General features: G+C 49.0%; 6 protein-coding genes across 6 annotated transcripts; 3 read left to right on the forward strand and 3 right to left on the reverse strand.

Moving 5' to 3' along the window:
- Positions 1-191: 191 nt before the first annotated feature.
- SPPG_06008 (uncharacterized protein) lies at positions 192-2026 on the forward strand. Its single transcript, XM_016754213.1, has 13 exons — positions 192-265; positions 317-355; positions 420-445; positions 510-593; positions 660-712; positions 772-845; positions 907-952; positions 1011-1080; positions 1145-1262; positions 1327-1462; positions 1522-1642; positions 1723-1747; positions 1812-2026. The coding sequence occupies exons 1-13, from the start codon at positions 199-201 to the stop codon at positions 1835-1837; spliced, it is 885 nt and encodes a 294-aa protein (XP_016607099.1). The 5' UTR covers positions 192-198; the 3' UTR covers positions 1838-2026.
- On the reverse strand, positions 1847-3472 carry SPPG_06009 (uncharacterized protein). Its single transcript, XM_016754214.1, has one exon. It carries the CDS (start codon positions 3031-3033, stop codon positions 2050-2052), a length of 984 nt encoding a protein of 327 aa, XP_016607100.1. The 5' UTR covers positions 3034-3472; the 3' UTR covers positions 1847-2049.
- Positions 3473-3596: 124 nt separating this feature from the next.
- SPPG_06010 (uncharacterized protein) lies at positions 3597-4447 on the forward strand. The gene has a single exon (XM_016754215.1). The coding sequence runs from the start codon at positions 3776-3778 to the stop codon at positions 4202-4204; it is 429 nt and encodes a 142-aa protein (XP_016607101.1). The 5' UTR covers positions 3597-3775; the 3' UTR covers positions 4205-4447.
- A 560-nt stretch (positions 4448-5007) lies between these two features.
- Positions 5008-7246, forward strand: SPPG_06011 (HAL protein kinase). Its single transcript, XM_016754216.1, has one exon. The coding sequence runs from the start codon at positions 5715-5717 to the stop codon at positions 6930-6932; it is 1218 nt and encodes a 405-aa protein (XP_016607102.1). The 5' UTR covers positions 5008-5714; the 3' UTR covers positions 6933-7246.
- On the reverse strand, positions 7126-9644 carry SPPG_06012 (uncharacterized protein). The gene is made up of 3 exons (XM_016754217.1): positions 8801-9644; positions 8561-8716; positions 7126-8485 (listed from the first exon to the last, which is right to left on the reverse strand). The coding sequence occupies exons 1-3, from the start codon at positions 9405-9407 to the stop codon at positions 7611-7613; spliced, it is 1638 nt and encodes a 545-aa protein (XP_016607103.1). The 5' UTR covers positions 9408-9644; the 3' UTR covers positions 7126-7610.
- Positions 9645-13109: 3465 nt separating this feature from the next.
- SPPG_06013 (uncharacterized protein) lies at positions 13110-13616 on the reverse strand (the record flags this gene model as incomplete). Its single annotated transcript, XM_016754218.1, has 3 exons — positions 13110-13199; positions 13268-13370; positions 13483-13616. 3 exons carry the CDS (start codon positions 13614-13616, stop codon positions 13110-13112), a joined length of 327 nt encoding a protein of 108 aa, XP_016607104.1.
- Between the last annotated feature and the right edge of the window lie 425 nt (positions 13617-14041).

Here is a 14041-nt window from a genome sequence, read left to right on the forward strand (position 1 = left end):
GTGCCATTTCAATAGCTGACTGTGCCCCTTGTGAGTTGTGATCTCGATTGACAATCCGACCAATTTGTGGCGCTTGTGCAGGGGGCTTGTTGGGCTTTCATAAAGTGCACGGCCACACTTTATCCCCATGGCAACAGTGCTGCTGCGCACATTGCTATTCTGCGTTTGGAGATTTTCATTTGCATTCCACTCGACACTATGACGAACCCAGACCCGCCGCCACCTCTCATTGGACAGACAAACGGGGTGGACAGTGTTGTCAAAGGTGAGATTCCGAGTAAGTACCGTTCAAAACCTTTGGCTGACCATTTCGTAGATCTGGTTGCGGGCACGGTCGGCGGGTGGGCACAAGTCGGTGAGTACAATGAACCAGATATGCGTCAAGACTGAACAAGTAACGCTGATATTTATTTTTGTAGTCGTCGGACATCCCTTTGATACGCTGGCAAGTTGTTGGGCTATGCATGCTTGGTCATGAGGCTGTCATTGTTGATGCGAAAGAAATGCAGAAAGTTCGTCTGCAAACCCAAGGACCTAATCCAAAGTATGCCAATGCAATTGACTGTCTCAAGATAACGGTTCGAGAAGAGGGCGTGGGTATTTTTCGGTCCTTTATTACGATTTGTGCGCTTTTGAACTTGTTTTGCAATCTTGGACAGGCTCTTGCCCTTTACAAAGGCGTCACTTCGCCATTACTCGGTGTCGGCATTTGGTGAGTGCAGTTCTCTTACACGTGCATAGTACGCAATGGAAATATTTATGCGCGATTAGCAATGCTGTGTTGTTTGCTGCAAATGGAGGATTCCGACGGTGGATTGGAGGTGGGCGGGAGGATCTCACAGTGGGTGTGTATAGTAACGATGCGCTTGAGTTCAAAACGGTTGTCATGACAAGGTACTGGCTTAGGCGAATATGTATTTGCGGGAGCCTTGTCTGGTGGTGTAATTGCATGGTACGTCCTCTTAGTGCCGCCGTTGTGCAAACCAAAACCCAACTGATCAGTTGTAAAGGGTCAACTGTCCGGTAGAGCTGTTAAAAGTCAAGCTACAGACACAGTATACCACTGGTTCTGAGCAGCAGGTAATGAGAACGCATGCCAGATCTCTTCCTTCATCCCTCTTGACGTTTGTTTTCTCGGCAAAAGTTCAAGGGCGTCTTGGACTGTGGACTCAAGACTCTCCGTCAACAAGGAATTCAAGGTCTCTACCGAGGAATTGGAATTACGATCGTGAGAGACGTGCCAAGTTTTGCAGCATATTTTGGTACGGCATCTGCTGGTGCTTATCACGGTGCGTCAGCTTCTGATGTGAATTATGAAAATCTTAGGCGCATATGAAGGCACCAAGGCCTACCTAAAATCCCACAACAAGGAGCTCAATCCCCTTCAACTCATCCTTGCGGGCGGTATAGCAGGCATTGCGGCATGGCTGCCTTGTTATCCCCAGGATGTGATTAAATCTCGGTATATATGGCCTTGACTGGTACATTTTTCTTGGACTGACGACTAACGGTATGCAATAGAATTCAAAGCGATACGAGGAATATGTCGACAATGCAGTATGCTCGTGAGATTTGGCTTCAGGCTGGATGGAAAGGCTTTTTCAAAGGGTTTGGACCAACGATGTTGAGGGCTTTTCCTGCGGTTAGTGGTTCTTGACAAGTGTTATTGTCCTGTTTCCTAAACTGATTGGCGCCGTGCATGTCACTTTAATGATGTTACAGAATGCAGCAACGTTTTTGGCTTACGGTACATTTGTCGCAACTGTCTCTTGCAACTGGGTAACTCTGCTAACGCTCGTCATCTCCGCTAGAATCGGCACGAAAGGCTTTATCGTGACACCTTATGGAGTGAAAGACCAAGATTGGATATTTATTTCAACATTTTACATAACTTATTGATGTCAAATTCATACACATGGCCGGTGCACCATACATCACATGCTTGAGTCCGCGACAAACGTCTTTTTCCTCCACATACATCGCAAGATCAGTGGAATTAAAATATTCGTATTAATGTACAAAACAGGCCCTCTCTGATTAATCATATCTTCAATGAACGGGTGCCTTCCCCTTCCCCGCCCGAATTTCCCACCGTACATCATCCAGCAAAAAACTGTAGAAAAGATAAACAAGCGGTATTGTCGCAGCATGCCACAAGGCATGTGCGTCGATTGCCCACTTCCACGGTGGAAAGTCTAGCAATTCCAGCGACATGGCAGCGGATATCAAAACAACAGAAAGAAGAACTTTCCATGCGTACGGGCGTGATCGCCAGTTATTCAAGAACCACCATATCCACACCGTATTTGATGCAACCCCCACTGTGACTCCCGCAATCATGTTATAACCGTAATCAAATGGCCAAAAGGACAAGTACGATACATGAGCAACGTAAAACAGTGTAGCAAATCCAGTGAGCATCCAGCTCTCGACATTCCGTCGATGCTGAAACTGAAAGACTCGAATGACGGCCAGACATGCCGCAAAGAGGATAGACCCAATCGCCGAAAAGTAGTCTAGCTTTTCCGTCAATGGAAAATCCCTCGCGTGAAATACGGTTGACCATATCCACGCGTTCACGCCCAAGAGCGCGTTCAAGAGGTATATTCGGCGAAGCGGGTACCAGCGCGGAATGTGCCGACGAAGCTTTCGATATCCTATCCAATGCATGTATCCGTTCAAAATGGAAAAGATGACCGACGCTGGTTCTTGTAATCCCAAAAACCGTATAAATGGCCATTTGCCGTAATACTGTTCAACGGGATGCCCAGAGGCCAAATATGTTGTTGTTACATCGTGCATGCATTCATATTGGCAGTTTTCGCGGCATGTCCATCGTGTTAGTTGGAGAATGAAAGGGAGTTGGGCGTCAGCGTCGGGAGATGAGCAGGATGATTTATAGCATTTATGTACGCAGTTGATGTACAGTGAATCGCGATCCCCGCGCGAAGCGTAACTGACTGGCGCGGCCAAGAGGAGGAACGTGAGTATGGTGGCGACATGCCCTGCAGCATTGGCCCTGACAAGACGCATATCGGTTTATGTCTGTCGTGTGGTGTAAGTGTGCATCGGAGATGGCCCACACGATCTCTTGCACGGCTCTCAGCAAAGCCACGTGCGCAGAGGCAGGGAGACATGGCTTTTTCGTTCATTGACGGGCATGCTGCCGAGCATGGGCACAATGTGCATAGAAAATAGTACGCCGCCTTGTATGCCGTTTCAACACAGCTGTAGCTGCTTTTTCTTTCACATGTACTGCTTGTCTGCGCATATGCGCATTTCCTTTGGACTCGCCATGCACAAGACAGGATTGTTGCATGAATTGCGCCGCCATGTTGATTTGTTTGCGCCTTCCGCTGAGCAAGCGGCCGTTGCGATTCCTGCAATGTACTGAACAAACGTGCGCTTCTAATGAACGGCACCTTCTGGTCCGTTATGTTTACTCTTTTAGCTTTGTGTCAACATGGTAACATGAACCCTCAAGTGTGCCGTTTTGCCAAACAAGCTCATCAGGTGTGAAATAAACACAAATTGATGATTATCCAATCATGCAGGTCACGCCCCTCTGCTGCTTTGTCACGCGAGGAAGGTTTCGCTTTTGTTGAGTTTAAAAAGGGCTGTTGACCTTGGCTTTTCTCAACGGGGAGTTTGCCCTTGCTGAAAAGCCCATAGCCTTGTCTTGTTATAAAATCGCATCTTGTCGTCGTTGTTGTTTCCCTTCGGTCGACAGCCCTTTTGCTGCAATAATCATCGAAATTATTCAACTCTGCTTACAATGTTTGCCCCGACATTTGCGCCTCCTGCCTCCCTCTTCCAAATAACCCATCAGTATGAACCTTGCCAAAATACCATCCGAGAACCCGCTTTCCGCTCACCATTTTGTGACGCCGCATCACTGGAGCGAGCGAAATTGTACCGATTACAGCGGTTACAAGCGATTCTAGAGGAAGAGCGAAAGGAGTTGGAACAGCAAGCAAATTCGGCAGCTGGGAATTGTAAAGTCCGAGACAATCTGGGGAGTGATGGGACTTTGACAGAATCCTCATCGCCAAAAGAGAATGGAAAACAAGTTAAATTCCAGTCGCATGTGTTGGTCGTCCCGCCTCCCCCTCCGACCAAACCGCTTTGGCGACGAGGAATCAAGTTATTTGGAGCGCAACGTAACCAAGGGATCGTAGTGGAAGTTGCAGACTTGGTGGGTTGAGGTGATCAAATACCAAGAAATGAATTTGGTTGTTTGAAATTGTATATTTGTGTGCTTTTTGGTCGTATGTGTTGGCAGCGGGTTCTGCTCACAGTTTGTAGATAAGTGCGGTTTGGGAGGCATGTCTTAAATTTCGTGTAAAAGATGAATTGGGTCATTTGGGGGATTTGTCGATATTTTCTATCCGAAATTCTTTTGTTTTAAAACATGATTGTCTTTGCAATGCTAAAGAACTGTTTCCCATTCCAGCGTTTATCAATTCTTCTTGGCTGCCTTGGCTGCCCAAAATACCAACAAAAGGTTCTAAACTCGTAGCTCACGAGTCATTGACAACCCCAATCCTATAAAACTCTAGCATTTCCAACGCCCTCGCCGTATGGATATGTACATTGGGACAAGCGAAAATATCCTAGCAAGCATGTTTTGGAATCAAGCAAATGCACACACACATACACATTTTATACAAAACAACACAACCCAAAAGAGTTTTTACCGTGATATCCTTCCCCAACCATTCTCGAATCAACACCGTTCCACCTGGATGCATACTCTCATCTTCAATAAAGTCGGTGATATCGTATACGATTCCTGACAAGGAGACCCAGGCGTCTTGGAGTGTGTTATGCAAGGCCACTTGGGCAGCTGTAAAACTATCGTCGCTCGTGCTTGTTGACATGTCAACCAGTTGGAACAAAAACAACAGCGTGATCAGTCCTTTTGGAGGAGGCTTGGATGATTTGTCATCATGACGTAAACAATCGGTGTAGAATGATCGAGTGGGATCTGGAGAGATTTTCATTGAGCAGGTCTTGGTGGGGGTTTTCCTTGTTGATTTCTTTTTTGTTTTTCTTGGCATGTGTTTTGCTGTGTGTGCGTGTGTGGGGACGTGTGGAGGAAAAGGTCCGTTACCGCAGTTCTTTGTTGGGTTCAGGTGCCAAGGGATCTGCTTGCCCGCATCACGCCTTGTCATCACAGCCCGCAGTGGAAAAGCACCGCCCGAGGGTTGTGAAAGGTCTGAACAAAAAAGCCTCGCTTTGGGGTGATTCATAAAGAAAAAGCAACTGGGGTGTTGATGGAGACTCATGAAATTGGCAAGGTTCCGTCACTTTGGAATGCATGGAATAGATCGGAGGGGGGTCTTTTACCCTACAGGTTTGTTGCTTACAGTAAAATGACATATGTCAAAAAGGGCTTTCGGGTTTGTTGTTTGAAGGAGCAGTTTCCTTCAAAGGTGTTCAATTTGTCATTTACCTTTGGGCTTTTAGTAAAACGTACCATGCACGTTGCGTCTTTTATATAAATCTCACCCAGCACACTTCTGTATCTCTTGATTTTTTTTTTTAAAAAAAGAATAATATTATTCGTTTTTCTACATGTGTCTATAACATTCAATTCTTGAGAATAAGACGAGGGTGCCTGAATCGTTTTGTTGCAATTTGGGCTACGCTCGAAACCTGAGAAAAGCTAGTACTACTACTACTACTACTACTACAAGCTCCCTCCCTCCAACATGGGACCAGACGTTGCGACTACTGCTGCTCAAGGGGAAGAGATGGGAGAGGAAACGACAGGGATAAAAGAATCTGGCAAACAACCTGATCAGGATACGACTTGTCGTCGTCCTCGTGAACCAGCACAGCAGCATGAACAGCAGCATCATCACCATCACCATCTCCACCTTGATAACCTCTTGATACCCTTTAAAAAGCTTCTTCACACACGGTCAACGACAACCCCTCCTCCCGAGACTTGCAATCCAAAAAAGGACGCTCTCCTCCCAGTCAACCCAATCCGCACCATGTCAAACCCAACGACCCTCCGCGAAAAATACGGTACACCCCAAACCCTCATTGGCCGGGGAGCAAACGGCTCCTGTTACGCCGTCCGCAAATCCAACCAACCTAAACCCCAATACGCCTGTAAAGAATTCCGACCACGCCATAAGCACGAATCCGAAAAAGAGTACATGAAGAAACTCTCTGCGGAATTCTGTATCGGGTCCCAAGTCCATCATCCCAATCTTCTCCGAACTCACGATCTCGTACTCGATGGAAATCATATTTACACTGTAATGCCCTACTGCCCACACGGAGACTTGTACACATATATCCAAACCCACCCAAAACTCTCCATGGACCAAATCACCCATTTGTTCTCGCAGTTGATCCATGGCGTTGCCTACCTTCATAAAACCGGTATCGCCCATCGAGACCTCAAACCAGAAAACATTCTCTTTTCCAAACCGGAGCACATCAAAATCATTGATTTTGGGTCCGCTGATGTCTACAAGCCCCCAACGAGTACCTTTAATCGTTTATCGCATGGAAAATGCGGAAGTGGGCCGTATATCCCCCCAGAAGAACTCGCTTCACCTGCATCCTATGATGCACGTAAAGTAGACGTATGGGCATGCGGAATTATCCTCATGGCCATGTTAACTCATCGATTCCCGTGGGCGAATGCGACAATGAGTGATGTGGATTATGCGGCCTATGTAAAGTATGTGGAGGCAGTCAAGAAAGGAACAAATGCTCGCCCGCCAAAGATTTTTGAGAGTCTCCCTCAAGGTCCTCGAGACCTTGTTTTCAAAATGTTACAACCCGACCCGCAACTTCGGGTGCAGATTGATCAAGTACTTGAAGATGAGTGGTTTAAAAAAGTGGATGAAGGGGAATCGCCTGATGATGACGACGATGAACAAAAGTCTGATGCAGAATGTGGTCGATAGAAAACAAAACAGAAAAAAACTGAATCTTGAAAAAGACTGAAACTGTTCTGTAACGGTGTGTATATGCACCTAAAAAAAAGGAATAGGATAGTCGGTATGTAGCATTTTTTTGGCAGTAGATAGCATAGTATAGCATTTTTTTTTCCTTCCGATTTGGGTAGGATTGATATCCCATGCTTGAAAAAATCTCTACAAAAAATAACGGTTGTTTTTGTGTTATGCATTGGCCTGACACTGAGTAAATACAAAATGATTACAATGTGTGTTTCTGTTCAATTTGCATGTTCTACTGGTTTTTGCTTTTCGACCCGTGCTCCATCCAAGTTACCCACCTCCAAGGTGTGCTGTAGTTCTTCAAGGCCAGCACGATAATGACGCACGATTCACAGATTCAGACAGGGTTTTCCACACTCTCTCAGATCTATACGCCCAGCCCACCGTCCATCCAAAGCACCCCTTTTTCTTGGGGGGCAGGACGGCGTAAAGAGCCTGCAAGTAGCAAACACCTCTTACATTCTTGCTCATGCTTTCACTTGTGTCTATACCCTTTTACATGTGCAGCGTAGTCCATGGCCAGCCACGACAACCACGCCAAATACGCCCCACAAGCAACAAGCATCATCATAAACATTTTCAAAAACCTCTTCTCCAATACCCAATACAAAACCTCGAGACCGCCTACCGTCCTCGACCCTTGACCCCAACCTTTTGCTCTGCATCCATATGCTGCCACGAGTCAATCCGTTTGGGAGGCCGTGGCGGGAGTGGTTTATCAATCGCCACAGGAACAGGGACAACCGGCACAGGAACAGGAACCAAAACCGGTCCATATGCCTCATTGTCATCAGAAAAGGGGTCCATGTCCAGCAAGTTTTGGATAGGTTGCGTCGGTGGATGGGTTGAATTTGGAATCGCCACGGAAACATCCGGTTCTGAGCGTCCGTTTTGGGAGGGTATGGAACGCTGAGAGGATAGAAGCTGTGATCGGGGAGTACCGACAAAAGAAACGGGACGCTGTTCGCCTTGCGTACGTCCCAGCCCGCTACTAATCGACGCAACCGACACGGGTCGTTGTCGAGCGGGTTTAACAGGTCCCTCCATGCCACTATCCAATGATACCGATGAAGTCGTCGAAGAGGTGGACGCAGGTCGACTGGGCGTCGTCCCAACAATAGAATTTGGCCGTCGTTTCCGATCGAGACTCACAGTTTCCCGTGCACTCTCACCATCATCAAATAAATCCTTCCATCTCAAACACAGTACGGCAAATAACGTGCTTGAAAGCCCTAGTGTGGGGCAGAAAATGACTTGGAGGTTGGGTATACCCATTTTATTTGTTGGTTCCCGGGCTTGGACGCGGAACAGATGGCCAAAGAGGAGGCAGAGGAGGGCTCGATTTTCTAGAGGGAGTTGAGTAGCGAGGGAGCGGGCTTGAGAGAATCGCTGGGGATCCGCTGCAATTTGAGCCGGGTCGGGCGGTCCGTTTGTTTCCGGTCCTTGGTATATGTGAGTAAACTTTGGCGTGAGGGCGCTGGTTAGGGTAGACTCGGGTACTTTCATATAAAAGAAGATATCATTAGCCCGTTTGCAGGTACATTTGAAATGCACGGATACACGGAAATACCAACATTCTCTCAGCCAAGCTTTAAACAATGATGCAACGGCATTCGGATCAATCTGTTGTCCAAGCAACTCAACATCAGCTCCACTATTGAACATGTTTTTCAGATGCCCGACTTGGGTCGTCGACCCCGATACACGGTATATTCCAATTTCTTCAAGCCCTATCACAATAAAAAAAAAAGAGTTTAAACATGAAATGTCCATGTTGTCTCTATAGTCAGAACCGCAGGAAAAAGACAACCCACCAAACACATCCAAAAACTCTACACACCGATACGCAACCGCCGGTACATTCCTCACAATCCAATCCGGGTATCCCATATTCCCCACATTCCCCACTCTAGATATTTGCACAACTTCACTCAACGACACACCAAACACCAAATTCGGTACATCTCCAGCCGAACGAGAAGGGGTATGCCCACCTCGAGCAGAAGCACGTTCACGAGCCTTGTTTTCCCATTCTCCAACAACGACACGAGCCTTGTTTTGGAGTTCGCTGCCTTTTTCGGCGGCGCGGGCTCGCCATTCGGCTGTGACTTTGGCGGCCTCTGAGGCCTTGCTTTTGAATTTTTGTTTGAGTTGGGAGAGACTGGGTTTTTGGGATTGGTTTTGGGTTTGGTCGGTGGGAAAGGTGCTTGAAGTGGTAGAGGGATAAAACGCCAGGATTTCTTCCGTGTCGTGTAGAGCGTCGGAAGGAAAACCTGGCGATGGCAAAGTCGATACGTCGTCGGCGTCGTTTTCAAACGGACTAAATTGGTGCTGCTGCATGTCGGTGATGGGTGCAAAGCCTTGGGAAGACGCCTTTGTACCCGGTCGTGGTGGGATTATGGGTGGTGGAAATCGGGACATTTGTCTTTAAAAGCGCGTGCGATGGGTGAAACCAGTATAAACAGGCGAGTATCCCCAAACAATAATCCTCAGGTACATCCCTCGGGCATCGTTCGTCACAAAACCCCTCGTCCCAAAAACCTTCTCAATAAAGAAAACCAACAGCGCAAAAGACCTTGCCAGTGAGTCCAAACCGCAAAATAAAAACCAACGCAGGCCTCGCGGGCCACGCCGTCGGTGACTTGCAATCCCCCCCCCCCCCCCCCCCCCCCCCCCTTGCCAATGCCTCCCCCCAGGTTGCACGCGTCCAAGTGTGAAGGCGAGACATGGAACACATTTCCGTTTGTCTCTCCTCCATGTCTCAACGGCATGACCTCTTTTTACACACACGACGACGACATGTTTCCATCTTCGCTACCATCCTCCTATCAAACTGTTCCTTGCACTCGTAGCAGCCCGCAGCCGGCGCTGCTACAAGCAAGTCACCACCACACGAAGCATTGCACCTTATGAAAATATAAGAGACAACACAACCAATTTCCCATTCATTGCAAGAGCGTATTCGTAAACTATTCGTGCTGGCTTTCATCAAGGCGAGCAAGCAGGAATAGGTACGAATAGGCAATCCAAGAATAGAAAATAATTGGTACAAAAGAAAACGATGATAGGCAGGACCAGATGAACGCAAGAATGATGTGACAGAGTGACAGATGAACGAATGAATGATGTGACAGATGAACGAATGAATGATGTGACAGATGAACGAATGAATGATGTGGCAGATGAACGAATGAATGGTGTGACAGATGAACGAATGAATGATGTGGCAGATGAACGAATGAATGATGTGACAGATGAACGAATGAATGATGTGACAGATGAACGAATGAATGATGCGAGCGAATAGGAAGACGAGCGAATGATAATAGGCATGCGAGCGAATAGGAAGACCAGCGAACGATAATAGGCACGATGCAGGGTGAGTTTATGGTCATCCCAGGACCAGACGAGCGAACGAATGATGTGAATAGGTAGAAGCGATCCAATGAATAGGTAGACGAGCGAACGAGCGAACGAGCGAACGAATAGGTAAGGACAACGTCGGCGAACGATGAATAGGAAGACGAGCGAACGATAATAGGCACGATGCAGGGTGAGTTTATGGTCATCCCAGGACAAGGCGGGCGAATGAATAGGTAGCCGAACGGACAAGCACATGTGCAGAAGAAAGGAACGATCCAGCGCGAACCAATAGGAGAATCTACAAATGCGAATGAACGAATAGGTAGACGAGCGAATGAATAAATAGGGAGTCGAAGGAACCAGTACGAATGAACGAATAGGGGAACGAGTGAATGAATGAATAGAGAGTCGAAGGAACCAGTAGATGTCGAGCGAATGACGAATAGGGAGTCGAAGCACGTAATAGGCATGACGCAGGGCGAGTTTAAGGTCATCCCAGGAGCAGGCGGGAGGTTCATGGTCCAGGACGGTGGCCGGTTTTGAGCCGACAGACGTTACTGACAGAGAAAAAGCGAGCCGGTCCCACATTCGAGAAGAACAAGATGGTCGCTGGCGGTTGACAAGTACAGCATTGAGGCCGGCCGAGAAGATGATTGTCGTGGCAGCCGTCAAATCGCAAGTCGGCGGAGTTCATTCATCTTTGTACAGGCAGCAATGATCAAAAAAGGAAACAAGCGTTAGAAAATGTCAAAAGGCGATGCAAGTAAACGTGAATACGTACCGTAGCGCTTCTCGCAATGCACCTCTATTGTCCGACACTTATGTAACGCCGGTCCTACTGTTCCACCCCCGTCGACCAGTTTCCCGAGATAACGAGGATGACACTCCCCGAGAGCTATCGGCATGCAGCTTGCCACCGAGAGCTTCTCTTCGTCCGAAATTTGGTGGAGGATAATTGTCGTTGCAGCGTTGATCGGTCAGGGCATGCAGAAGGCGTAATGAAGGGTAAGGATTAGAAGGTGTAAAGGCAAGGCGAAGCCAACAACTTGGATGCATACCGTAGAGCTTGTCGCGATGCGCCTCTTCGTCCGACACTTATTTAACGACGGTCCAACCTTTCCACCCCCGTCGGCCAGTTTCCCGAAGGTAACGAGGAATGACGTCCCCGAGAGCTAACGGCAGCTACTACTAGCCGAGAGCTTTTCACGGCTACCTGACGTGACCCACATTCTTTAGCGACGCTGCGGACTCTGCCCCACCCCGCGTCGGCCAGTTTCCCGAAGGTGACGAGGTTGACTCTCCCCGAGAGCTAACGGCAGCTACTACTAGCCGAGAGCTTTTCACGGCTACCTAGACGTGACCGACTTTTCTTTAACGACGCTGCGAACCCTACCCGTCCCCCGTCGGCCAGTTTCCCGAAGGTAACGAGGTTTGACGGTCCCCGAGAGCTAACGGCAGCTACTACCAGCCGAGAGCTTTTCACGGCTGCTAGACGTGACCGAATGGGAGATATACACGTCAGATGAAGGGTATACAGCGACGGAACTCGACGGCAGATACTTTCCAAATAGGTTTGCCGCAGGGCAACAGTCCTTGAAACCGCACCGGTTGGCCGTTAAAGACATGGATGGAGGACGAAGGTCGATGTTTAAACCGTCGAGGTGGTGGAGGATGAAGGAGGACTCTTGCGCTGAACCGGTTGGTCGTTGGTTGGTCGTTGGTGGAGGACGATGGTGTAGGAAGGCCGACATCTAAACCGTCGAGGACGAAAGGCGCACTGGAACCGCAATAAGGGAGGAGTGAGATAGGTTCAAGTGCGCAAGTCGAATTCACCAACTACCTTGGAGGACGACATGTCCTACCTGGGGAGTACCGAGGTTGCCGTGGTCGCTTCGCACTTGTGGAGTGAGAGACCGTGATCGAGGACTGAAAGGCAAAAGGAGGGTGAAGCATGGGAAGAGTAGAAGCCAAAGTCGAATGCACCAACTCACCTCAGCCTGGAGCCACCCTGCACTTTACTTCTTTGACGACACGCATTACCAGGCCACCCGCGCCGAGCCGTAACGCGGCCAACCGAGCCATTTCAGTTCTTCTTTGACGGCGCGGACCAACAAGCCGAGTCGTGTCGTGAACCATCCGGGCCGTTTCACTTCTTTGACGACGTGGACCAACATGCCGGTCGCGGTGGAGAATCGAGTTGCCGATGGTCGTTGATGATGATGAAGTTGAAGGCCGAGGTCGCCGTGGTCGCTTCGCACTTGTGGAGTGAGAGATTGTGATCGAGGAGCGGTGTTTGGGAAGGGTAGATGCAAAAGTCGAACGCTGGCGATGGGCGATGTGCGGGGAGGACGAGAGGCAAAGGCGGGGAAGGAAGAGAAAGACAGAAATGTTAGACTCTTTTGCAAAACAAAGAAGATGATGCGTATACTTACTTCATCCGCCAATCTTCAGCACCTCCGCCTTGCGCGCTGGGCTCGGTACGAGCGACGTCCGACGCTGGCTCGTCAGCAGCCTCTCTAGTGAGCCGGGGGTTCGCTTCGCACTTGTGAAGGTCCAGGTCGCTTCGTACTTGTGGAGTGAGAGACCGTGATCGAGTGTTAGAATCGGTTGAAAACCCTAGAAGGTGATGCGGTTAGAATCGGTTGAAAGCCCAAGAAGGTGATGCGTATACTTACTTCATCCGCCAATCTTCAGCGCCTCCGCCTTGCGCGCTGGGCTCGGTACGAGCCGACGTCCGACGCCGACTCGTCAGCAGCCTCTCTAATGAGCCGGGAGTTCGCTTCGCACTTGTGAAGGTCCAGGTCGCTCCGTAGTTGTAAAAGTCGAGGTCACCGTAGTCGCTTCGCGCTTCTGGAGTGAGAGACCGTGATCGAGTATTAGGATCGGTTGAAAGCCCAAGAAGGTGATGCGCTACTTACTTCAGCCTCTCTAGTGAGCCGAGGGTTCGCTTTGCACTTGCAAGGTCGAAGTCGCGGAGATCGCCGTGCTTCGCACATGTGAACTGAGAGACCGTGATCGAGCCTGAAAGGCAAAGAGCGTGAAGCATGGGAAGAGTAGAAGCCAAAGTCGAATGCACCAACTCACCTCAGCCTGGAGCCACCCTGCACTTTACTTCTTTGACGACACGCATTACCAGGCCACCCGCGCCGAGCCGTAACGCGGCCAACCGAGCCATTTCAGTTCTTCTTTGACGGCGCGGACCAACAAGCCGAGTCGTGTCGTGAACCATCCGGGCCGTTTCACTTCTTTGACGACGTGGACCAACATGCCGGTTGCGGTGGAGAGTCGAGGTCGAGTTGCCGATGGTCGATGATGATGATGATGATGATGAAGTTGAAGGTCGAGGTGCCGATGGTCGATGATGATGATGATGATGATGAAGTTGAAGGTCGAGGTGCCGATGGTCGATGATGATGATGATGATGAAGGTGAAGGTCGAGGTGCCGATGGTCGATGATGATGATGATGGAAGTGAAGGTCGAGGTGCCAATGGTCGATGATGATGATGATGATGAAGGTGAAGGTCGAATACTTGAGAGGCGAGTTGTTGAGGGCGAGTTGTTGAGAGGCGATGAGAGTGAGGAAAACAGATGAGGAATGAGTGGGGGGGGGGGAACGAGAAAAGGGTGCCTTTTTATAACTTTTGGGGGCCCCGGGGCCCTCGGGAAAAGACGGAAGAAAACGAGAAAAAA

The sequence above is a fragment of the Spizellomyces punctatus genome (genome assembly GCF_000182565.1).
Source record: "Spizellomyces punctatus DAOM BR117 chromosome Unknown supercont1.10, whole genome shotgun sequence".
Classification (NCBI taxonomy): domain Eukaryota; kingdom Fungi; phylum Chytridiomycota; class Chytridiomycetes; order Spizellomycetales; family Spizellomycetaceae; genus Spizellomyces; species Spizellomyces punctatus.